At 35.0% G+C, this 24,787-nt stretch overlaps 2 protein-coding genes across 7 annotated transcripts; both read left to right on the top strand.

Annotated features, from left to right (window-relative positions):
* The first annotated feature begins 5,649 nt into the window (after window positions 1–5,649).
* On the top strand, window positions 5,650–9,305 carry LOC132617013 (4-hydroxy-tetrahydrodipicolinate synthase, chloroplastic). Of its 3 annotated transcripts, none has more exons than XM_060331856.1 (3): window positions 5,650–5,832; window positions 7,174–7,260; window positions 8,179–9,305. In XM_060331856.1, exons 1-3 carry the CDS (start codon window positions 5,771–5,773, stop codon window positions 9,104–9,106), a joined length of 1,077 nt encoding a protein of 358 aa, XP_060187839.1. In that variant the 5' UTR covers window positions 5,650–5,770; the 3' UTR covers window positions 9,107–9,305. The 3 variants fall into 3 exon arrangements, with proteins under 3 accessions (XP_060187839.1, XP_060187840.1, XP_060187841.1); XM_060331857.1 differs by having other exon boundaries at window positions 5,651–5,832; window positions 7,177–7,260; XM_060331858.1 differs by lacking the exon at window positions 5,650–5,832 and adding an exon at window positions 5,925–7,055 and having other exon boundaries at window positions 7,177–7,260.
* Window positions 9,306–19,508: 10,203 nt separating this feature from the next.
* On the top strand, window positions 19,509–24,177 carry LOC132618778 (flotillin-like protein 6). 4 transcript variants are annotated; one of them, XM_060333791.1, is made up of 3 exons: window positions 19,509–19,659; window positions 21,591–22,547; window positions 23,432–24,177. In XM_060333791.1, exons 2-3 carry the CDS (start codon window positions 21,618–21,620, stop codon window positions 23,966–23,968), a joined length of 1,467 nt encoding a protein of 488 aa, XP_060189774.1. In that variant the 5' UTR covers window positions 19,509–19,659; window positions 21,591–21,617; the 3' UTR covers window positions 23,969–24,177. The 4 variants fall into 4 exon arrangements, with proteins under 4 accessions (XP_060189774.1, XP_060189772.1, XP_060189773.1 ...); XM_060333789.1 differs by lacking the exon at window positions 19,509–19,659 and adding an exon at window positions 19,685–19,827; XM_060333790.1 differs by lacking the exon at window positions 19,509–19,659 and adding an exon at window positions 19,836–20,523.
* Window positions 24,178–24,787: the final 610 nt, after the last annotated feature.

Here is a 24,787-nt window from a genome sequence, read left to right as displayed (position 1 = left end):
AATTTTTTCAGTATCAAAATGGCCCTTTTTTGCTGATGTGGCAGGGAGCGTGACTGCACCGCCCAGTGGCGCGTGACAGCCTTTAAAAAACAGCATCTGAGGTGTTTTTGTGCTCAACTCAGCTGCCACATGGATTAATTTTGAACTCCCTCCATTTTTAGGCTACTTCATCTTCTTCTTCACCCTATTTAATACCCACCTCCATTTTTTTTTTGTCAAAACAATATCCATTATAAATTCATAAAACATAAAAATAATACCCCCCGCGAAAATCTAATCTTGTTAAACAAAAAACGAAAATCTGAAGAAAAAAAAAATGAAAAATCTGAAGAAAAAAAACGAAAAATCTGGAGAAAAAAAAAAACAAGGTTGAAAAATCTAATCTTGTTAAAGAAAATATGTTTGGAAGTTACTTGTTTGGAGTTGCTACTTGTTGCTTGGTTGGAGTTGTTTAAGCACTAATTCTTTGAGTTGATTTGAGGAGAAAATTAAACTCCGTTGCTAGGAATTTGGAGAAAGCTATGAAGAACACCAAATGGGTTTCTTTAAATTCTTGATTGTTTGATCAAATTAATGGATGAACTTTGTTCTATTTGGTGTTAGGAAGCTTCCTTTCACATTTAGGTTTGATTGGATTAGATTTGAGAAAGTTGGTGTGATTTTTTTTTTCAACTCCTAATGAAGATGATGATGATGATGATGATAATGTTGATGAAGATGAAGGAGAATTGGGTATGAGTTTTCGGATCCTTACTAAAAATGGAGTATGGAAAATTGAGAGATTTTTTTTTTGAGTTGATTTGGTGTGATTTTTTTTTCAATTCCTAATGAAGACGATGATGACGTGGCACGTGTAGACAAGCGCCTGTAAATAATTGGGAGTTGTCATATTGGACTGCCACATCAGCAAAAAAGGGTCATTTTGATACTGATATTTTTTGTCCAGGGGGGTAATAGGACCCCCGCAAAGATTAGGTGTGTAGTTGGGATTTTGGTCAAACGTTGGGGGTATTTTGAGTATTTTCTCCACTTCAATGTATGTGGCAATAAAAATAATGGTGTAGAAGAAGATTAGGTTTGAGCAATTTCTTCATAGCTTGTAGCTATAACAACGATCAACAAGAAGGGGTTTCTAATGGGTTACGGGTATGGGTCATAACTGGGGATTTGTGTATATTTTAATTAAATAAAGAGAAAAATAACAGTGGAGGTATAACGGAGGACGGGTACAACTTTTTTGGAATAGTACAAGGGTATATATGACCCTTTTTCCGTTTTCCGAATTCTCAAAATATAATTCCAAAACAGGACTCCTAATTTTCTCTTCACTCCATATGGGTTGTTCCACTTTTTTTTTTTTTTTTTAATACAAATACTTTTAAATTTATATCCTTTTGCAAATTTTTTATGTATAATGTAGTCATTTTAAATTTCTAATAAAAGAACAGCTTATTAACATTTTTTGTCAAACACATCAACAAATTATTTAATAGTTTCAACACTTTTATCTAAATAGGTAACTAGGGAGCGTTTCACCTAATATGCCTTACGCGGCGAGAATATGAATTTAGTCAGACTTTAATACGAGGATGGAGAAAAAAAAATCGTTATTGCCTCCTTTGGGTCTGCCACTACGCGGTGAATCAGATAATTAATGCTAAAATCAGATAACAAATTTATACATGGGCTAGATCGGGTAAATACTTTTTCATTTTGCCCTAAATACAGTGTAAGAATCTCTAGACAACAGAGAACAGATATATCCAGAAAAAAAACCTAAGCGCCTCTTTCGCTTATCGCTTATCTCTTTCGCCGACAGGGAGAAAAATGTCATCTTCAATTATAGGTCGCTGCCATTGGAACTTACAGAACAAACAGGTATTTATGTTGCTGGAGATTAATATCTATAAGAAGTAATTGCTTTTTCAAATATACCAGGTAATAAGCCGATAGAAAACATTACTTTGTATACTTTTGGGGATTTGTACGTGATCCATGTAATACACTTAGATAACACTTTTGAATGAAATTTGGGTCATGACACTAATATTCTGCAACTTGATTTTGCTGAATGACTTGACTATTTTGGGAGTGTCCATGCCCAAGTCATGTAATATTTTAAATTCAGTACTTATGTTGAACTTGGGAAACTTAAATAGTTTATATTTGAGATTGGGAGTTGAATGTCATGCTTGGTATGAGCCTTGGATATTGTAGCATGAAAGATATTTCTCTACTACGCGTTTTATGAATTCTAAAGTGTTGATTTAACTCAAAATAGGTGTTGTCTATTTTTTTATGAGGATATTTCTATTTTTAGTTCCTGCTATGTTGAGATGTATTTTGAAACTTGTTCATATGGCCCTATTTTCGCTACAAAATTATTCCGAATATCTTATTAAATAAATTTCTTCTGAACGTTGTAAGTATGAAATTTGTTTTTGTTTCGTAAGTGGCATCCTTCCAAAGGGGGTGCTACATGGGAAGTATAGTTGTCACTTCAATTAACTATTGATGGGTTTTCTCTTTTAGCATTTGAGTTCATTTTAATTTATAGATACACGTTCTGTTATTTACGATAGCGAAATAGTTTCTTGTTCTTTGATTTCTGCCAATATATATTGTTTTTTGTCCTTCGATATACAACTTTGAAATATTATATACTTAATGTAAATATTATGCACTTAAACGTATCAACCTTGTATAAAAGTGTATATGAGATGTTTATACACAATTTTACATGGTTATACAATATTATATAAAATTATAATCAGTTTCTCATCTTTAGAGCACTAAGACAAAATACAAGAAATTTAATATTATTAATTTTAATATTAAGATGTAATTAACTCCAACAATCATGATATTTCAGCCACAATTAACTTTTTAAGAAATGGAAAATTAGCATTATACCATGCACTCTGTATTTTCTTTTTACGTTTTTCATGAATATCAATTCAATGTTTATTATCAATTCACCGTTCCTCATTCTCTCCAAGTAATAGAATTTTTATTTTCTTTTAAAAGAAACTAAGCAGACGTTTGGTCATGGTTACCAAATACTTTTCACTTTATTTGGAATTTTTAAGTTGGAGTTGTGTTTGGTTATAGTTTTGCAAAGAATATTTGGTTGTTTGAATGTATTGAAAGTGAAAAAAATGACAAAAAGTAAAAATAGGGTTTCAGGTGTTTTCTAAATTCCAAAGGTACAACTTCAAGTTGCATTTGGAATTTTCATGACTAAGCGCTAATTTTCAAATAAAGTGAAAAAAAAAAGTTCAGAATAAAATTAAAAATCTCATGGCCAGATGAAGGTGTTTGGCTAAGTTTATAAGCTGGTCAAATTGACTTAAAATCACTTTTTTTAGCTTATTTATGTGTTAGGTAAATACCAAAGTGCTTGTAAGTTACTCCTACTGTTCCAAAATAAGTGCCACCTTAGAAATTTAAGAGAAAAATTAACAAGTGTTTTCAACTATGTCCTAACATTGAAGAAGTAGTCCTCTTTAATATTGCTCAATTATCAAAAACAACATTTAATAAATAGGGGTAGTTTAGTAAACTCCACATTGTATTTATGATTTCTTAATGAGCGTGAATTTGCTAAGGTAACACTTATTTTGGGACGGAAGGAGTATAAGCCAAGTACTTAATAAGCAAAATCAGCTAAAAGTCATAAGTTGATCATCTCCAATCTAAAGCTTTTTAGCTTATAAGCACTTTTAGTTTGATCAAGTATTTTAATATTTTATCTTTAGTATTTTTCCTAACGGGAAGGGGTCACATATATCCCTGTACTATTCCAAAAAAGTCGTACCCGTCCTCTGTTTCACTTTTCGATGATATATACCCCACCGTTATCTTTTTTAACATATAAATGGCTCCTTTAATGGGGACACATATATTGAAGACCCGTCTGTTTTTCTTGTAGTTTTGTACATAGTAGTTGTTATTTGCTGTTACTGCTTCATTTTTCCTCTTTTCACCCACCGCTCTTTCATACTTTGCATGACTTTTGGACTGATTTATTTGAGCACTTCAATGTATGTGGCAATAAAAATAATGGTGTAGAAGAAGATTAGGTTTGAGTAATTTCTTCATAGCTTGTAGCTATAACAACGATCAACAAGAAGGGGTTTCTAATGGGTTACGGGTATGGGTCATAATTGGGGATTTGTGTATATTTTAATTAAATAAAGAGAAAAATAACAGTGGAGGTATAACGGAGGACGGGTACAAGTTTTTTGGAATTGTACAAGGATATATATGACCCTTTATTTGTTTTCCGAATTCTCAAAATATAATTCCAAAACAGGACTCCTAATTTTCTCTTCACTCCAAATGGGTTGTTCCACTTTTTTTGTTTTAATTTTTTTTTAATACAGATACTTTTAAATTTATATCCTTTTGCAAAATTTTTATGTATAATGTAGTCATTTTAAATTTCTAATAAAAGAACAGCTTATCAACATTCTTTGTCAAATACATCAACAAATTATTTAATAGTTTCAACATTTTTACTTAAATATGTAACTGCTTATTTATAAAATCAATTTCAGTACTTAAAAATGCTTATCATTTATTTACAATAAGTTAATCCAAACGGGCTCTAAAAACTCTTTCACGAAAGTTATCGGAATTGCCCTTTTTTTTGGGGGTGGTCTTTAAATTTTGCCTTTCGACTAAAATCCATGGGTTCCAGGTTCGAACCCCCATTTAGTCAAAATTAAAAAAAAAAAAAATCGCAAGGCAAAGTTTAAATTTCGCTATGCCCCCACCGGTATACACTTGTTAAGGAATTACCAAAGTTATGCCGGACCCGACATACTTATGCCTTATGGGCAGACTTGGCATAAGTATGCCGGGTCCGGTATAACTTTGGTAATTCCTTCACAAGTTTATGCGGGGTCCGGCATACTTATGGGGAAACTTTTAATGGACAAACTTTTAGTTAAGCCTTAACTAATTTTTTTTTTCAAATTATGCCTTATGGGGCAGACTTTTAGTTAAGGCACAACTAAAAGTGCCTTAACTAAAAGTATGCCCCATAAGGCATAACTTTTCCTTAAGACATAGACTTTGTCTTATAAGACAAATTTTTAGTTATGCCTTAAGGAAAAATTCCGCCTTATGGGACATACTTTTAATTATGCCTTATGGGGCATACTTTTAGTTGTGCCTTAACTAAAAGTCTGCCCCATAAGACATAACTAGGAAAAGACTTTTAGTTAAGGTTTAACTAAAAGTTTCCCATAAGTATGCCTCCACCGGCATAAACTTGTTAAGGAATTATCAAAGTTATGTCGGATTCAGCATACTTATGCCAAGTCTGCCCATAAGGCATGAGTATGCCAGATCCGACATAACTTTGGTAATTCCTTAACAAGTGTATGCCGGGTCCGGCATACACGCGATCCAAACCTTTGCCTTGCAATCTTTTTTTAATTTATGCTTGAGCGGGGGTTCGAACCCAGAACCTCATGATTTCTGCGTGATTGCTCAGGGTTGCAATGCGAAGGGCAAAAATTAAAGACCAGCATTACGAGGGACATAATTTAAAGACTACAAATATGAAGGGCAAAATTTAAAGACTACCCAAATGAAGGGCAATTCGCGCAAAAAAATGAAAGTCATCCACAGCCATATATCCAGAAAAAAAAAAAAAAACCTAAGCGCCTCTTATCTCTTTCCCGCCGCCTCTCTCAGTTTCCCTTCATTTTCTCTCTCGCATTTAATTCTCTCTCCGTTTACATCTCCGACAGGGAGAAAAATGTCATCTTCAATTATAGGTCGCTGCCATTTCTCTGCCATTGGAACTTCCAGAACAAACAGGTATTTATGTTGCTGGAGATTAATTAATTGCTTTTTAAAATATACCACGTAATAAGCCAATAGATAAGATTACTATTGGTATAATAACATTTTTGGTCCCTGAATTGTAATTTTGGTCCTTATGATATTTGACTAAGCACGTTTAACCTAATATCGAAACAAACAGGTAGGTACGTTGCTCGATATTAATACGTATAACAATTAATTGTTTTTTCAAAAATACCAGGTAGCAAGCTGAGAGATAAGATTATTCTTGGGATGATACTAGGCATTTTTGGTCCTTGTGATATTTGACTAAGCACAGTTAAACTTCAGTTTCGATAGCGTTGAAACAATGAAGCGTGTTTATTAATATGTGTAATAATGTTTTTTGGTAAATAACAGGTAGTAAGCTGATATATAAGATTATTCTTGGGATAAGAACATTTTTGGTGTCTAAATTATATGTATATTGTAGTTTTGGTCCTTGTGATATTCCACTAAACACATTTAACCTTCAGTTTCGATGCTGGAATATCAATACCTATAACAATTGCTTAGCTGAGAAGATGAGTCTTTTAATAGACCTATAATGAAATCGTTTTTACTCAAGTTTTGTGTCCTTTTGTGAAGTCAATCATTTTATTCCCCTGCAAATGGAAAAGCCATAAGTTGCGTGATGATATAATCTGGAAATTGAGTTGCTTGCAGGGGTGTACGCTGAACTTTGTATGGCAAATGTAGTTGTTACTTCAATTAACTTTTGCTGGGTTTTCTCTTTTAATATTTGGGTCCCTTTGGTTTTTAGATACATGTTCTGATATTTACGCATTGTGATAACGAAATAGTTTCTTGTCCTTTGATTTCTGCTACTATCTGTTGTTTCTTGTACTTCGATTATCTTATTTTTTTTTTTCAGACTGATTTATCATGGCTTATTCACTTTCGCTATTTTCATTTTCATACTGTTTTGAATTGTTTGTCCTTATATGGCCTTTTTGGTCATGCTTTCTCTTGAGCCAAGGGTCTTTCGGAGACATCCTCTCTACCTCCCAAGGTAGGGGTAAGGTCTGCGTACACTATACCCTCCCCAGACCCACTTTGTGGGGTTTCACTGGATACGTTGTTGTTGGTGGTCCCTGTCAAAGTTGTTATGCCTGCTCATTGCAGTTACATGGATTGAGCTGTTTTCCCCTTCAAGTACCATAGTACTTGTTGCATTTCGGATTGTCAATGAGAATACTGTTAGTTTCCTAGTTTTCTTTCCTTTCTTCTTAGCTAGCTTAGCTCTTTTCCAGCAATTCCTTTCGTAATTGTTCCAGGTAGTATCACATGATAAATTGTGTAATGTGAAATGATTAGCAGGAGAACTGCAAGATGGAGGTCACCAAGAGCAGCAGTAATTCCAAGTTTCCACCTCCCAATGCGCAGTAATGAAGTTAAAAATAGGTAATACTATCCGCCTTTTAGTTTCTTAGGGACGTTGATTTGGGGTTAATGTGATCGAAGTTTTTCTTTTCCTGCAGTATTCTTACTGTTCTAAATTGGTTTGAGGAAATCATATGTAGTTAGGTGTTGCTAAATTGACACACTGCTGTTGACTGGTCTTGTGCGTATTGGATAATGCCACTTCTTGTTCTGCAAGTACCTGACAACTTGATTATTTGTGTATAATTGGAATGTAGTGGCGTTTTGGGGTTAATTTCAGTCCATGCAAACCTCAACGTGGAAACTATGATTATTGCAAGAGTTGTCAAAGGCGAAAAGGTTAGGAAAAATCACAGGTTGTTTAATTCCTATTTGAACAAAGTGTTAGGTGAGATGATAAAAGAAAGAATGTAGTATATTCACCAATTTTACTTACAAAAGAAAAGTATGTTGACCATCACAATGACTTAATAGTACTAGTAGATAACCAATTGTAGTTGGCGAATTCGATGTTAGTAAAACATATATTACAGAATAAGAGTTTAGAAGGCACTGGTGGTTCCTTGAGCATAGTTTTATCATCTCTGTGTGTGTGTGATTTGATGAATGGTTCATCTGTTTGGTATGTTATTCCTAGCCTCGTAATGAGGTCAGTTTTAGATTTCATATTGTCAGTCTTCCGCGAATACACGGTATTAGGAACTATCTAGTATATTGAATGCTTAGGTATTGCTGTGTGAACAAAATGGGGCATTCATTATCATCTTAATCTGATAAGCTATTAGCAGCAATCGATGATACATGCATTGGAGATGGACAAACATTTCCCTTTAAGCTAAAGCAAACAGTTATTAAGTGAATATCAGCACCAAGGAAATTTATAAGGGATACATGCAAACACGATGTTAACATAAATTCATTTAACCTTCTCTTATGCAGGACGTTTGCCGATGACATAAAAGCACTTCGATTGGTTACTGCAATCAAAACTCCATATCTACCGGATGGCAGATTTGACCTTGAGGCTTATGACGCCTTAGTAAATTTGCAAATCGGAAATGGTGTTGAGGGTGTGATTGTTGGTGGCACTACAGGTGAAGGTCAATTGATGAGCTGGGATGAACATATCATGCTCATTGGTCACACAATCAATTGTTTTGGGGGATCAATCAAAGTCATCGGGAACACAGGAAGCAACTCCACGAGGGAAGCAATCCATGCGACAGAACAGGGATTTGCTGTAGGTATGCATGCAGCTCTTCACATTAATCCCTACTATGGGAAGACCTCCATAGAGGGTATGATTTCTCACTTTGACAGTGTGCTCCCCATGGGCCCTACTATCATTTATAATGTGCCATCACGAACTGGTCAAGACATTCCCCCACGTGTAATTCAGACATTAGCAAAGAGCCCTAACCTTGCCGGTGTCAAAGAGTGTGTTGGAAATGATAGAGTGGAGCTGTATACAAGTAATGGGATCGTAGTGTGGAGTGGGAATGATGATGAATGCCATGACTCAAGGTGGGATCATGGTGCTGCAGGAGTTATTTCTGTCACTAGCAACTTGGTTCCTGGTCTGATGCGTGAACTAATGTTTGGAGGAAAGAACCCTGCTTTGAACTCAAAACTGATGCCATTGGTTGAATGGTTGTTTCATGAACCAAACCCAATTGCTATAAATACAGCTTTAGCTCAACTTGGAGTCGTGAGGCCTGTCTTTCGCCTTCCGTATGTTCCACTTACAAAGGCAAAAAGAGTGGAGTTTGTGAAGATTGTTGAGGAAATTGGACGGGAAAACTTTATAGGGGATAGAGATGTCCAAGTTTTGGATGATAATGATTTTGTTTTGGTTGGTAGGTATTAGCTTTTTCCCAAGTAGTGTTGAGAAGTAAGTTTTTGTTGTTAGCTGCTTAACTTTAAAATTTCTTGGCATGAAGATATATTTATCTATGTTCTATTTCAGCATGTATCAGTGACAGCTTTAGTATTCTTGTTGTTTGCTTTTCTGTTTTGGGAGGCATGTACATTGTAGCTGTTAGTTTATGGACTGGATCATTTTCTTCTGTTTTCTGTGTTTATGGATTAGATCCTGGTTAATCTTCTCCTGCCTCGTTATGTTTGGTGTATTCGTCATCTTTCTCCGAAGTACTTTATGTAGATGAAGAGAGGGATTGCGAGGGTTGTAGTATATGGTTTGCTTTTGTGTTTGAAATAGTTAATGGCAAGTGAGATAAAGAAAGCAGCTGGCCTTATGTGTAAAGCCTAGCCGTAATGGAGCTTAAAGAAAAATTGCATCTTTAATGGAGCAAGGTAATAAATACTCTACTCCCTCTTGATCTCTCCTTCAACACTGTTAATTTGCTGTTTCTCCCATTCTCTTTTAGCTGTTGATGAAGTACTCAAACTACTTTTCAGGTTCACATTCTTCCCTTATGCTGACTTTCTTTCTCTCTGATCTGCCCCTTAACACTATCTACAGTTTAATTTCCTTTGCTTTAATTTCTTCTCATGCTTACGCCTGTATAACTTTATCCTAACTTCTTTTTTTTAGGGGCATTTAGCCTGTTTCTTCTCCTTATTTTTCCCCCCTCCTACATGTTCTTTTGATTGTGTGCCACTGAGTAGAAAGATACAAAGAGACATATCTTAGTTTTTTTTTTTTTTTTTTTTTTTTTGCTGTTGTTAGATGGTCCTAATTTTCAGGGACGTTTATAAAGTAGACATCTTTTGGCTTCTTTTCTTGATTTTTGAGTTGAACAAAATCTCTTGGAAGATTAGTGATGTGTCGTTATTGGAATTCTTAATTCAGTTCTGTTCTTAGGACCTTTAGCTGTCGGTTGAGACTAGTCATACTTAAACAATGTAAGCCTGATAACCGATTCACCATCTTACCTTGCGATGGTTCTGAAACTCTAATTCTTTTGACTTTAGTCTGCATTCCTTTTCATTTCAGCTTCTGTAATTCTGTAAACAATAATTTATCCGTTCTACACTGTTAACTAGAATTGCAAAATTGGTTCTGGTATTTTACCTATTAAAAAGTAAAATAAAAAAAGAAAAAAAAAGGGAGTAAACAACTGAATGAAGCATTTTCATTTTTTTTTTGATAAAGGCCTGTTATATGTTCTCATGGATTTTAAGCCAGTTAGTGCAGATTACCCCTGTATTCCCTGGCTGCTGTTCCTTTGTGGCACGTAAATGCATACTTCCACTGCTTCTTTGTGACATGTTTGCAGACTTATATTTTTCTTTCATTTTGTTCATAATTCCTAACAAGCCCAACTGATTTCTGTCATTCCTGCTGTAAAATTAATGTTTTATTTTGGAAAAGGATTAAAGTGAAAGAAACTAATAGACTTATTAAAAAAGAAGTTAAAGAAACTAAGAAAGCCTCATCATCCCAAAAGCTTTCTGAATGCTCAGGCATTGGATAAGAGAAACTTATTTAAAAAAATAGAGGAAAATACTATTCTTATATCTTATTTGGTGAAAGCAATGAATTCTCTTTGAGAATTGATGTTCTGAGAGCATTCAGTCAAGTTTCTCGTGTTTGGGACTCGAGACGATTCTGAATATTGTGTTGCCAGAGTGTTAGTAACTATTAGTCTCTAGAAAATGTATCATAAGTATCCAAATAGAACACTAAAAATGAGTCCCAATAGATATTTTACACTGGGATTTTTTGTGATCGTAAATTGTAACCAACGGAAGCATGGTTGTCCAGGCAAAGAGCTGTAGATGAGTGTGAAAATAGCTTAGTACCGCTGACCACTTTATTTCTTGACATCATTGTATGGGCTGCTATCTATGATTCATGTCATAGCTATCATTGTGTGTGACTTTTCTTAGTTCAGCTAAAGCTTTGAAGTGAATGATAAATCAGTTGGTCACGCATTTCAAGTTTGGATCTATGCCACTGCGTTATAACTAATGGTTCATTAATTGATCTTTTTCCTCTACTTTGCAGAATATACATCAAGACTGTCCAAGGGACACATATGTGCGTTTCCTAACAGCAAGAGAGGGAAATGTTGGCCCTCAACGACCTTTTTGGCTGCCTCAGCCATATCTGCCGCCTTTAAAGCATCCTTGATTGAAACTTCCATGTCCTGCTTCTCTTTCAGACCTGCCTCCACTTTGATGAGAACTTCCTTTTCATTGGCAGTGATGGTTTTACTTGAGCCGTGGCAGCGGCAACCTTTTTGTCATTCTCATTTCTGATCTCTTTTGACTTTTTTTGCTGAAAGCACGGTATTTCTCAACTGCCAATTTGATCTTTCCATTAGACTCCAAGCTTATCATATCCCATCTTGTGAATCTGATGACTTGCGAGCGTCTCTGCAGGCAGCATTCGCCTCTTTTTAGTATTTCCTCTGCTGAAGCTCGAGCTGTGACAGCTTCTTGTCCGAGTAATTCCACGTTCTTCATCACCTCTTCTCCTCTGCCTCGCTCCTGTAGAAACTGAACAGCCTCAGAAGTAACTGTTGGATTCGTGAATCGCCCTTTGACTTTTTTGCTTCAGAGCTCTTTCTTGCTGTTATCAAGATCTAACCGCAAGTTCTCATCAAGACTTCTGCTTCATCTACCTTCTTTTTAAGTTGAGAGTTATAGCCCTTCAAGCTATCTAGTTCTGCTTGAAGGGAATCCACCAACGACCTTTCTTCGACTACCTCTTGCAATTTGGTTTTAGTAAGATGAAGCTCTGAACTTGCTTTGGTAAAAGAATCCAAACTCCGATGCACGCATGGACATTGTTGAGTTCTTGTAAGAGACTTGAATCGCCTTATTAGTTTCCTCCAGCAAATGAGAGTCTTGTTTGAGAGCCCTGAATTTCTTCTCTTCTGCTTCTTTATCTGCAATATTAAGATAACCTGATGCTTCGAGTTATTATTATCACTTGGAGAACCTGATCGACTACTCGTTAGAGAAGAGCTGTGTACAAACACCCCCTCCTTCCCCCCAACATTTTTTTTTTAATGACAAGTGAGCCCGCAGCCGCTACCCTTTGGGTGCGCCGCTTCACCGTAATAGCCCGCAAATCATAGAGGAGAGTAAACCGCACTAGGCAAGCCCTGTGTGACGAGTTTGACCGAGAAAGCATGTAGGGGGATTTGAGCCTGAGACCTCTCATTATGGAGATCCTTGCTCAATCAACTCGGCCACTCCTGCGGGTTGTGTATCCCCCGTCTTGCCTATGGTTTCTCAACATTTCTCCTGCCGTATTTTACATACATGAGAATTAATGGCATATACGTTAGAGAGTTTCTAGTTTCAGAATTGATTATTTGTTTCTAATGATCCATGATGAAAAAGCACTCTGCACAAATGGTATGGTCTCCTATGACCAGTTACACTTTTAAATAGAAAAAAGATTAGACATCCATTTCTTTTGTTATTTAACTTGAGACATCCATTTCTTTTGTTATTTAACTTGAAAGTTATGGAGAAAACGTGTCACGTTAGACATCCATTTCTTTTGTTATTTTTAGATTTGTGTCATGAACCACATCATGCCTATGTAAGCTAAAACCAAAGGGAAAAGGAAAAAGTAAAAGGTGCATACTTATAAATCTGCCCTTTTCATTACTGCTATACTATTGCAGCTTTTTAGTTTTTGACACTCAACAAATCTTTGAAGCTTCCACAGATTTTTTGTTCATAAAAGAATAAAAGTTTCTGTCTGAATGGTTCTTTTTTCTTTCTTTTGTTGTTACAAGAATTATTGAAAAGAAAGGAAGTACTCAAAAGTGTTTGAACAATCAATTTTTCCATTTTAATGATGAGGCTTTATCCAACAAAGACACTGCTTTTTCTTCATACACACTCAAGTTGTCTCTCTTCCATACTTTTGACTCCTCTAAAAGTAATTTTCCCCTAAAAACATTTTTATCTAAATATAATGGATTTTTACAAGCATAATAAGATAAATTCTCCCCCCTTGAGATAAGCTTAAATGGATGATATTATTAGTGAAATTCATATAACCGACTCGACTTGTTTGAGATTTAGAAGTACAAATATATGATCTCAATGAAGATTAAGTAACTTTAGCTCAACTTTTGCCTAATAAATAACGGTTGAAAGAAGATTTAACTCGAAGTTGATAAGTCATTGGATGTTATTTACTATTTATATTTTTAGGTTATACCAATCAATGACTATTAACAAAGCTAGGTATAGTTGGTTGGATTTAAGTTATATATATTAAAATTACTATTAGTGAATTTCAACCTATTTATGGTAGCAAGTTAGTTATTGTTTTCAACATAATATCAATTAATCTATATGGTCATATAAATATTTGAGTTAATGGTCAAAACGCATCTAAACTATCATTTTTTCGAGAGTTTCACACCTCAATTATATTGTTCCCCTTTTATACCTGAACTATTATCATCTATATATTAAAACACACCTTGAAGCTGATTAAGCCAACTATTGATTGTTCCCTTTTCCTACTTGAACAATCACTATTTACTCAACTAGGTGTGTTTTAATACATAGATGACGATAGTTCATGTAGGAAAAGTACGTAGATGGTGATTTCAGATTGGAAAAGTACGCATATGGTGATTTCAGGTAGGAAAAGTACGTAGATGATGATAGTTCAGAGAGGAAAAGTATGTAGATGGTGATAGTTCAGAGAGGAAAAGGGAATAACTTATAGTTGAGGTTTGAAACTCATGAAGAAGTGATAGTTCAGCTATGTTTTTGACCATTGTACCTAAATAAGTTTCATCAATATATAGAACTTAAACTCACTTACAATTATCGTTCAAGTGACCCAATTATGCAGATATTTTTTTACACCATAAAAAATAAAACTCATTAGACAAAAAACTGTCTGGACATGACAAGCCACATGGTTGTAAAGAATTTCCATGCAAAAGTGACCCAATCAGCTGACCCAATATAATTACTGTAGTAGAAAGCCTTAAATGGGGCATAATGTTAATGATGAAAAGTCTCAAGATGAAAAGAGAGACACATTCAAGTAAATTCTCACATCATACTAAAGCCTCTCACAGAGTGAATAGAGAAAAGAAATCCCTAAATCAACCCTATATCCTTTGCAACTTTCTGCAAGCAACGTTCATTGTGAAAGACTCAATAGATATATTAACTGTATGTAAAGATAGCTTTGTTTTCATATATTCCTTAAGTTATTCACATCGTTAATATACGTATTTTTTTACACTATCAGATCATCGAATTCAATAGAAATATAAAACCTTAATTTGTGTTTTTCCAATATAGTTTATATATACAAACAAATAAAAAAATCTACGTAGCGGAATCAACTGAACCCGCTCCCATGGACGTGGATCCGCCCCTACTATCAGTATAGTTAAATAGGTTATCAGTTTAGTGGGAGCTTAGTTAACTGGACTTGAAAAAAAAAACATTTTTATGGGTAATATATGATGGTATAAATCATGACCTGATTGTTCAAATGTCTTCTCTTACACACTTCTATGGCTGGAAAACAAATCGAGACATTCTTTTTTTAATTATCTACTTAGCATTTCCCAAACATGTCAATATCCTGTACAAAAGAAGTGTTATTATAATCAAGAACTAGAAAATTAAAAGGATATAGTAATTCAACAAGTTCTCTACTACTTAATTATTACCCTGCAGATTAATTCCGAAGATGGGATGATCAGTATCAATGACTTGCATGCTGTCTCTTGTTCTTCTTCTTTGGCTGTCAAAACAAGAACATTGACATTAATCCAAATAAAGAGCTCTTTCTTTAATTTGCCGGAAAATCACATTATATATATAAGATTAAATCATTTTATCTATATATAATAGATGGTGAATTCCTTTGGTGAAAAATACTCATATCTCCGCCACTTCTCATGAGTATCAAATAAAAAGATGATCGACACTCCTGGAAATAAAACATCGAGTTGAGGGGAATGAAGCCTGGTCCGAGATCATTTAAGTGATCAAAGTCGACACTTAATTGATCACGAACCAGACAACATTCTCCTTAACAAATCTTGTTTTTCCTATTTCTTTCTTCGAATGGTAACTAAGTACTCATATAGCCGATCTCAATTTATATGTAAACATATTTTTTGTTTGAGGGGTGGGGGGGATTTTTGGGATACTTGAATATTGCTTCAATATTTTTGGTAAGGGTCAGGTCATTTAATTTTAATTCCCAAGCCCTTTATATATAAGTGAGAAGGGGCTGTCTTTTTTGTTTTATCATTGTGATTCACTCTTTTGCTTTTTCTGGCAGATGTTTCTATAATGATGACTTTGACGAACAAATCATTAAGGTTGTCTTTAGACTATGCATGGCTATAGTTTCCCTTAGTATAGGTAATAATAATTGAAATTCCTTCACTATGTTAGAGACATTAAAATTCCCCCAAAATTTGAACAAATACTCAGTTTAAGGTACCTTTTTTGTTCTTTTATTGAGGAACAAAGGAGAACTCTTCAGGGGACAGCAGTGAGAACAGATGTATTATTGGTTTAGTTTAGACTATGCATGGCTACTTGTCCTTAAATATAGATAATAACAAGTGTCTCCTATATAACTTTTAAAAAATCATTTAACAAGAGCATTTATAAGAAGTTGTACCAAAATAAAGGTCCGATTTAGACGACTAGGCACATCACATTTAACTGCTAAGGAAGTTACAACCCAACGTAACGATGAGGTAATGTTACAATAAAATGCCTTTTCCTTTTTCAAGAGTCAACTTGACTAATTTTTGAAGCTAAATTAAATCAGATCATCTCAATAATTTAAAATTAAAATTTTAGATATAAAAAAGGTATACAAAAAAAAAACAAACTATAATTAGGTCGCAATTCTTGTCATGTGATGAAAAAAGTATTTTGAAATATTAGTCAATGTTCACATGGTTAAAATCTAGAGAAGCAAAAAGTGACAGATAATTTTGAAATGAAAGGAGAAATAATTTATCTAAAATGTTAAACAAGTTTTTTGCTATCTTGAAGTCGATGAAAAAGAGTTCCTTAATTCTTAAAGCAAAACAAGTCCTAATCTTTAGTTATACATGCCCCTATATGCAACTCACAAAATGTTTCTGTAGTTGATTCAGTTAGACGGTTCTGAATTGAGAAAGTAGGTTATGAAATCTAGAAAGAATGCAAAGTATAACATACGGATTCATTTGAATTATTTTAATTTTGTTCAAATCCAATTTATCTAACTAAATATGTGTTATAAGTAAATGTATCTAATTAAAAAGTGTCCCTTATGGAATAAGAAGATCTCTCTTTCCACTTTATAAGGAATTGGTTTTAGTGGAGTTGTAAAGAGTTGGGAAAAGAAGAATGGGCTCAGACATGTGAAACATTGGGCATGAAAGAGATAGTGGTGGATTTTCCCTATGCGTGCGAGATATATGTGAGGCCTGATTTTGCAAAAATTACTCTTATACTCTTGGGCTTACCAGTAAAGTTCAAATTCATGCTTACCAGAATATGTCCATGTACATCCTCATGAGATGAAATGTGATTTAATGCCATATAAATGACCATTACTTCAGAATTTCTAACCATATTGGACTACTATGAGCCCGTTTGGATTGACTTATAAGTTGCTGTTTTCATTTTTTTTGAGTGTTTGGCTGGCCAGCTTAAAGTCATTTTGTGCTTAAAATAAGTCCAAAAAAAAAAAAAATTGAACCCATTTGACTTAGCTTATCTAAAGCAGTTTATAAACTGAAAACAACTTATAAGCTAAAAAAAAAAAAAAAAGTTGGGCTACCCCAATTTTTTTTTTGGCTTATAAGTTGTTTTTTTTAAGCCCATCCAAACTGGCTCTATGACCACATATCGAAAAGCAACACATTTCTATAACGCCAAGAGTATATATGACCTTTTCACAAAGTCCATACAAATTTGGATATTTTTAGAGTTGAGCCCATCTAAGAGTTGGATCGCTATATAGCCCAAGTTAATCAATAACCATTTTTTTGTGCGGATTGCCCTTCAAAAGCACTGGTCTTTAATATTTGCCCCTTAAATTTGAAATCTTTAGTTTTTGCTCTTTGCCTAAAAATTCATAGGTTTCGGGTTCGAACTCCCGTTCAAACAAAAAAATAAAAATAAATCGCAAGACCGAGGTTTAGATTCGCTAGACAGAGTTTGCCTTATGCCTAATGGCTTGCAAAACTATGCCTGTGACCTAACTTTGGCTTGCAAAACTATGCCTGAGGCTTAACTTTGGCTTGTAAAACTCTGCCTGCAGGTAAAGTTTGTAGCAAACTATGCCTGGTGGCTGGCAAAACTATGCCTGAAGCCTAACTTTGGCTTGCAAAACTCTGCCTGCAGGCGGAGTTTTGCATTCGAAATTCTGCCTGAGGCCTAACTTTTGCCTGAATAGGCCTAACTTTGCTACAAAATTCTGCCTTGCGATTTTTTTTTTTACTAAGCCGGGGTTCGACCCCAAACCTCATGGTATTAAGTGAAGGACAAAAATTAAAGACCACCAATTTGCTGGACAAAAATTAAAGACCACCCCAAAATAAGGGCATTCCAGCTAATTGCCCTGGACCAAAGCCTTATAGTTGGGCCTCAAATGAAACATATTATTGACACTTTTTTGCGCGGATATCCCTTCAAACACACTGGTCTTTCATTTTTGTCCCTTGTATTTGTGGTCTTTAATTTTTGTCCTGTTGTTCATTTACTAAAAATATTTCGGGCCTTCTTCGCTCGGCATAACTTCTGTAACATTTTTATGTTTAAAAATTAAACTTTTATCTCGCTCGGCACAAGTTCTTTAGTATTTTAAAAAATTTGTTGTAGTGTCAAAAACTAGATTATGTTTTTTGAGAGCATATGTTATTTATCCTTTTTCGTGCCTGTTTTTGTGAGTATTTATGAGAATCCTAGAAATTTGAAAGTGTATTAAAAAAGCTAAGTTAAAAAGAGTTGTAATGGGTGATAATTTTATGTAGCATGGAGAGTGAAGAAGTTGTTGAATTACAAAGCTTCTCGAGGAAGGAGTAGAGACTTCCGGGTAGTCAAATTATTGGAGGGATTTTGTGTTTTCAATTTTTATTAGGCTCACTGGCGGGGTCATTTGCACGATTGGCCTTCAAAGACACTGGTCTTTAATTTTTATCCCTTAAATTGGTGGTCTTTAATTGTTGTCCTTCACTTAATACCATGAAGTTTGGGGTTCGAACCCTGGCTCAGTCAAAAAACAAAAAATCGCAAGGCGGAGTTTCGTAGCAAAGTTAGGCCTGTTCGGGTCAAAGTTTTGAATGCAAAAGTCTGCCTTGCAAAATTCCTTTTTTTTTTTACTGAACTAGGGTTCGACTAGTAGTCGTAGTATTACTCTTAGTCTCTTGCTCGTCGATTTCTGTTACTACTCCCTCCGAATCAAAAAAAGAGTCCACTTAGCTTTTTTTTATTGGGTCAAAAAAAGAGTTCACTTATCAAATCAAGAAAGAATTAATCCTGTTTTTCCATATTTGCCCCTATTAAATGTTAAATGATCAAATCCCAATGCTTATTTAATTAGGGGTAATTTAGCCAAATTATCTATTTTTGTCTAGGAATTAGTGTTTTCTTAAGAGGTGTGCAAATGGCTAAGTGGACTTTTTTTTTTATCCGGAGGGAGTATTTATTATTTCTTGTACTTTGACTATTGTATTAATATGTTTTCATGGTTTGTTCTTTTTCGTTTTGTTTTGAATTGCTTGTTCCTATGCTGAGAGTCTACCAGAAACAGTCTTTCTACCATGGTAGAGGCAAGGTCTGCGTACATTCTACCCCCCTCCCAAACCCCACTCTGTGAGATTTCACTGGGTATGTTGTTGTTGTTGTTGTTGTTATTGAGCTGAGATTCGAACCTAGAACCTTGGGATATTAGACGAAGGGCAAAAAAAAAAAAAAAAAAAAAAAAGACCACCAATTTGAGAGACAAAAATTAAAGACCAATGCCTTTGAAGGACAATCCACACAAAAAAAATGCAATAACAAACCTTATCTATATATTTTTTTAAATAAATTGTTTGATATGTTATATAGAACCATAATAAAGAAATTCTTAATACAACAATTACAAGACAAAAAATAAATAAACTAAAATTTGCTAAAAAATAGATATTAACCTTAGGCGGGTTAATATCTCACCCGTTTATTAAGTTCGTCCATTTTAACTTATCAAAATACGAAGAAGTAAACATACAAAAAAAATTAACTTTGTCCACATATATATATAATTTTAACATTGAGTATACGGTGTAATTACCCGTCGAAGAGATTCGAACCCCCTTGCTCCCACCTGCCTCTACCACTGATCTCTAACTTTTTTGGGATCAAAGCGTAGATATAATAACCACACTAGGCAATAAAGTTTACTCGAAGTACACATGTCATGCACCAATTGGTTTGAGTGAACATTGGCTAAGGGTTTGTCCATCAACAATTTGAACGTTTTTTTAGCTACACTAGGGTTTTAATTTTTAGATTATACCGTAATTTGAGGCGTGTAAAAAAACAATTCTTGTCCTCATATATAAATATTACAATTCTTGTTCTCATGTATAAATATTAGGGAGTTAGAGTTCAAAATCAAAGGTATGTTTACTGCTACAGTCTGATTTTGCAATTTGCATGTAAATAGTTGTTAGTGAACACTATTTAGGTTATCTTACATATTTTGTTTTTTCAAAGTATTGTCTCGCTTATTCTTCCCTACTAGCATCGTAGTTTTACTCTTGTAGTTTCTTGTCCTTTGATTTTGGTTACTATATGTTGTTTCTTGCGCTTCAATAACCAGTGACGGAACCAGAATTTTCATCCAGGGGGTTTAAAAATTCTAAAAGGTAAATACACGAAGAAGTCAGGGAGTTCAACATCTACTATATATACATAACAAAATAATTTTAACTTTAAAAATATACTGTAATTTTTCGCCGAGGGGGTTCGGATGAACCCCCGGAGCTAATGTGGCTCCTCCCCTGTCGATCACCGTATTATTTGTTGTAGTTACTGATCCTTTTTTTTTTTTCATAATGCTTTGACATGCTTTCTATAGTATTTTGCCATGACTTTTCATTTTCGCTATTTCTTTTTCCAACCTGCTTTGAAATATTTCCTTGAGCCGAGGTCATTTTCGCTATTTCTTTTTCCGACCTGCTTTGAAATATTTCCTTGAACCGAGGTCTATTGGAAGAAGGTCTATTGGAAACAGTCTCTCTAACTCCCAAGGTTGGGGTAAGGTGTACACATACACTCTACCCTCCCCAGATCCCAGTTGTGAGATTACAATGGGTATGTTGTTATTTTTCGCTTTTTCAATTTGCTTAAAAGGGGTCAATTTTTCTTTCTTCGTGGTTTTAATTTCTATGAATTTGGTTCATCAAGTCAAGTGATTCACATGCATAGAGGCGGATTCAGAATTTGAAATTTATGAGTTCAAGATTCTATCACAATTCGTGTGATTTACTGGGTTCGAAGTCAAATATTTGTATTTAGTTAGTGGATTTTAACACATATACTGGGTTCGAGCCAAAGTTAATGGGTTCAAATGAACTCATAACTTTATGCTTTACACGTGTCACAAGTATTCTAGTAAGATTCAAGGTGAGTTTTTTCATCAAATTTGGAGCTATTAGTGACTGCTGCAGTTCTGATTTTGCATGTAAAATAGTTTAACACTTGAAGATGTATGAGAAATCACTGTTAGTGAACACTATTCTGCGGATTCAGACTTTGAACTTTATGGGTTCAAGTTTGGGATTCTACCGGAACTCATTTGATTTACTGGGCTCGAATTCAGTTATTTTTACTTAGTGAAATTCTTAACACATATACAGGGTTTGAAATTTTAATACTTATTTAGTCAATTTCTCTTTCTTGTTGATTCTACTTTTGTGTGTAATTGGTTTATCAAGTCAAGTGATTCATATGCACATGAGCGGATTCAGGATTTGAACTTTATGGGTTCAAGTTCGGGATTCTACCATAACTCATTTGACTTATTGGGTTCGAAGTCAGCTATATGTACTTATTTAGTTTGAACCAAAGTTAGTGTGTTAGAATGAACTCATAACTTTAAGTTCTACATATGAACACGCTTAATCTTACAAGCACTTTCACCTTATTTTTTTGAGTTCTCCCCGTTACCAAACGATGATCAAATACGTAAACTCTAATTTTCTCTTGTATTTATGATGTGTAGATTAATTGTTTCCACCTGCTTCAGCCAATTAATTGTAAACTAAAGACGATCAGTAGTTGGAATTAAAGCTATGTTTTTGCTGCAATTCTGCTGATTTGGCTAATAATTGTGTACTTTTGTGTCTCACAAAGGTGTATTGTTTCTGGAAATTTTTCAGGAAGTGAAACAACAGAGGAACGGGACAATGTGGTACCATGTGGCAAAGCCATCCGAATTCTTGGTGATCACTGGCAGAGGAATTGATGAGTTGAAAATTGCGAAGAGGGCTATGGTGTGGCCATTTCAGAAATGCACAAGAATTGATGTTACCCCTGTAAATTACACCTTCGAAGTCAATGCCATGAGCGTGGAGAAGCTATCTTTCCTACTCCCCGCCGTTTTCACTATTGGTCCCCGGGCTGATGACCACAACAGCCTTGTCAAATACGCGAGGCTTCTTTCTCTTCATCAGCGCGATTCCCATGACGTAAAAGAACTTGTTCAAGGCATCATTGAGGGAGAAACGCGTGTCTTGGCTGCTTCAATGTCGATGGAAGACGTCTTTAAAGGCACAAAAGATTTCAAAAGCGAAGTTTTTGGAAAGGTTCAGGTGGAGCTTAACCAATTTGGCCTTCTGATATATAATGCTAACATTAAGCAACTAGTTGATGTCAGAGGTCATGAGTACTTTTCATACTTAGGCCAGAAAACTCAAATGGAAGCAGCAAACAGGGCAAAAGTTGATGTTGCTGAAGCAAAAATGAAGGGCGACGTTGGCGCCAAAAAGAGTGAAGGATTGACAATTCAAAGTGCTTCAAAGATTGATGTCGAGACAAAGGTAATAACCGCTCAAAGACAAGGTCAAGGTAAAATGGAGGAGATCAAGGTGGGATCAGAAGTTAAGATTTTTGAGAATCAGCAAGAAGCTGAAGTGTCCGAGGCGAATGCAAAACTAGCAACCAAGAAAGCGGCATGGGCTCAGCAGGCAAAGATGGCAGAGGTGGAATCTGAAAAAGCCGTGGAAATACGGGAGGCTGAGTTACAGCGAGAAGTCGAGCAAAGGAATGTCCTGACTAAGACTGAGAACTTCAAGGCTCAATTCCTCAGCAGGGCTAATGTGGAATATGAGATTAAGGTGAGTCTTGAGTGTATAACTGTGTTTCAGTTACTCTTATCTGTTTTATTTTATATGACACTGTTTCCGTTTCTGTTTCTGTTTTGTCTAATAAAAAAAAGGTACCTTTCTATCTTTGAAAACTTATTAATTTTATACTTCCCATTTCACTCTTAATGACGTCCTCTTGTAGCCGTAGAAATGTCACAAAATACATCATAAAAAGAATTTCATAAAATGTTTAATAGCCTGTTTGGCCAAGCTTCCAAAATCTGCTTATTTTGAAAAGTGCTTTTTGTCAGAAGTGCTTTTGGATAGTAGCAATTTGTGTTTGGCTAATTAATTTGAAAAGCACTTCTGCCGATATTAGAGTAGTTCTTTGTGTTTGACCAATGTTCCAAAAGTGCTTTGGGGGATTTTTTTTTTTTTTTAGCTTCTGCTACTACTCAAAAGCACTTATTTTTTCCCTAAAAGCTTGCCCAAACACCTCAATTTTCTGAAATAAGCATTTTGAAAAGAAAAAAAAAAAATAAGCACTTTGGCTTCCAAAAAGCTTGGCCAAACAGGCTATGAAACCAAAAATTCTAAGGGTATTTTTGATCAGTACTAAAAGTCTTTCTTTCTTTCCTAAACTTGGAGCTCTGTAGAACACCGCCGTATAAAATGAAATGAAGTATATATTTGATGTTTCCAACCAGATGGCATCAATTGATTATATCTTCGCTTGACGGTTCAATGCTCTCTAGCATCTAACAAAACTGTTCAAATTTGACATACGTAATAAGATTGATGTTCTACTCAAAAGTGGCATCGTCAGATGACATTTGGATCTATAAAATATCAAATCTTATTTTATTGTTTATAAAGAATCCTCATAATATAGCTGATTTCTTGCGAAAATCCAGGTGCAAGAGGCAAATTGGGAGTATTACCAAAAGCAAAAAGCAGCTGATGCAATACTGTATGAGAAAGAAAAGTTAGCAGAGGCTCGAAGGGTCGAATCAGACGCTGAAACATACGCGAAAAAACAAGCTGCAGATGTTGCGCTCTATGCCAAGACGAAAGAGGCAGAAGGACTTGTGGCTTTTGCAGCAGCACAAGGATTTTACATACAAACATTGTTGTCAGCATTGGGAGGAAATTACATAGCATTAAGGGATTACTTGATGATTAACGAAGGGATATACAAGGACATCGCCAAGTTCAATGCAGAAGCTATTAGAGGACTGCAACCGAAGATCACTATTTGGTCAAATGGTGATGGGGAGATGAGTGATGGAACGAATGCACGAAAAGGAAATGGAGCTATGAAGGAGATGGCCGAACTTTATAGTGTAATCCCTCGGTTGTTACAGACTGTGAATGAGCAAACTAAGATGCTGCCTCCACCATGGTTGAGTACTTACAGCACAAACAAGGCCACATCAAGTGAATCAGCTTAATGGTTTCTCACAAAATGGTTGATATTAGCTAACTTGCTGGTAAATGATCTACTAGTAGACTCAATTTAGGCACAATATTTCATTGGGAAGTAAAGGAATTAACAGTTTAGATTACTATGCTTTAACTAGTACTAGTATGATGTTCACAAACATGCTTTTTCTTTCTTTTCGCACCCAAGGGTGGATGAAGTGGGTTGAGAATTATGTGATCTCTGGTTCAAATTCGGCAAAACTATTATGTGATTTCGTCCCATCTGCCTAAGCTTTGGTTGACAGAGTTATCTGGTACATGTGTTGGTGGGAAGGTAGCAGGTACCACATGGAATTAGTTGAGGGGCGCGTTATTTTTTGTTCTTTCTTTTGAAAAATGAGTGGGGAATGTTAGGAACTTACACTATAATGACAATTTCTTACAACGTGTACCACCGAAGGTTGTGGTGGAGTGGTAAGTTCTCCTCCTTTCTAAACCAGAGGTTTCAGGTTCGAGTTTTGAGTATGAAGTCGTCTTTGATAGAAAGCGCTTTATCTCCAAAGTAGGATTTCCTAACGGGAATTCAGATTAGTTGGGCACCATAGTGAATAATGGACACTGATGGGAAATTAAAAAAAGGTTCTTACAGCTTGCAGAAATTCTAACTCAATTGGTGATGTTGAGACAATTCCCTTGCTACAATATCAGAAAAACTTAATGCACCTGCAAAGACAAATAAGGTTTATTCTAGTTGTAAAACTCCTCCACAACTAAGTATATTGGAAATTCTAATGATTGAAGGGTAACTGAAAATACCATCTTTGTTTGTTTGTTTGTTTTTTTTTTTT

This window comes from Lycium barbarum, chromosome 11, assembly GCF_019175385.1.
Source record: "Lycium barbarum isolate Lr01 chromosome 11, ASM1917538v2, whole genome shotgun sequence".
NCBI classification, from domain to species: domain Eukaryota; kingdom Viridiplantae; phylum Streptophyta; class Magnoliopsida; order Solanales; family Solanaceae; genus Lycium; species Lycium barbarum.
The sequence above is the reverse complement of the archived record's forward strand: the minus strand, read 5'-3'. Positions and strand labels throughout refer to the sequence as shown.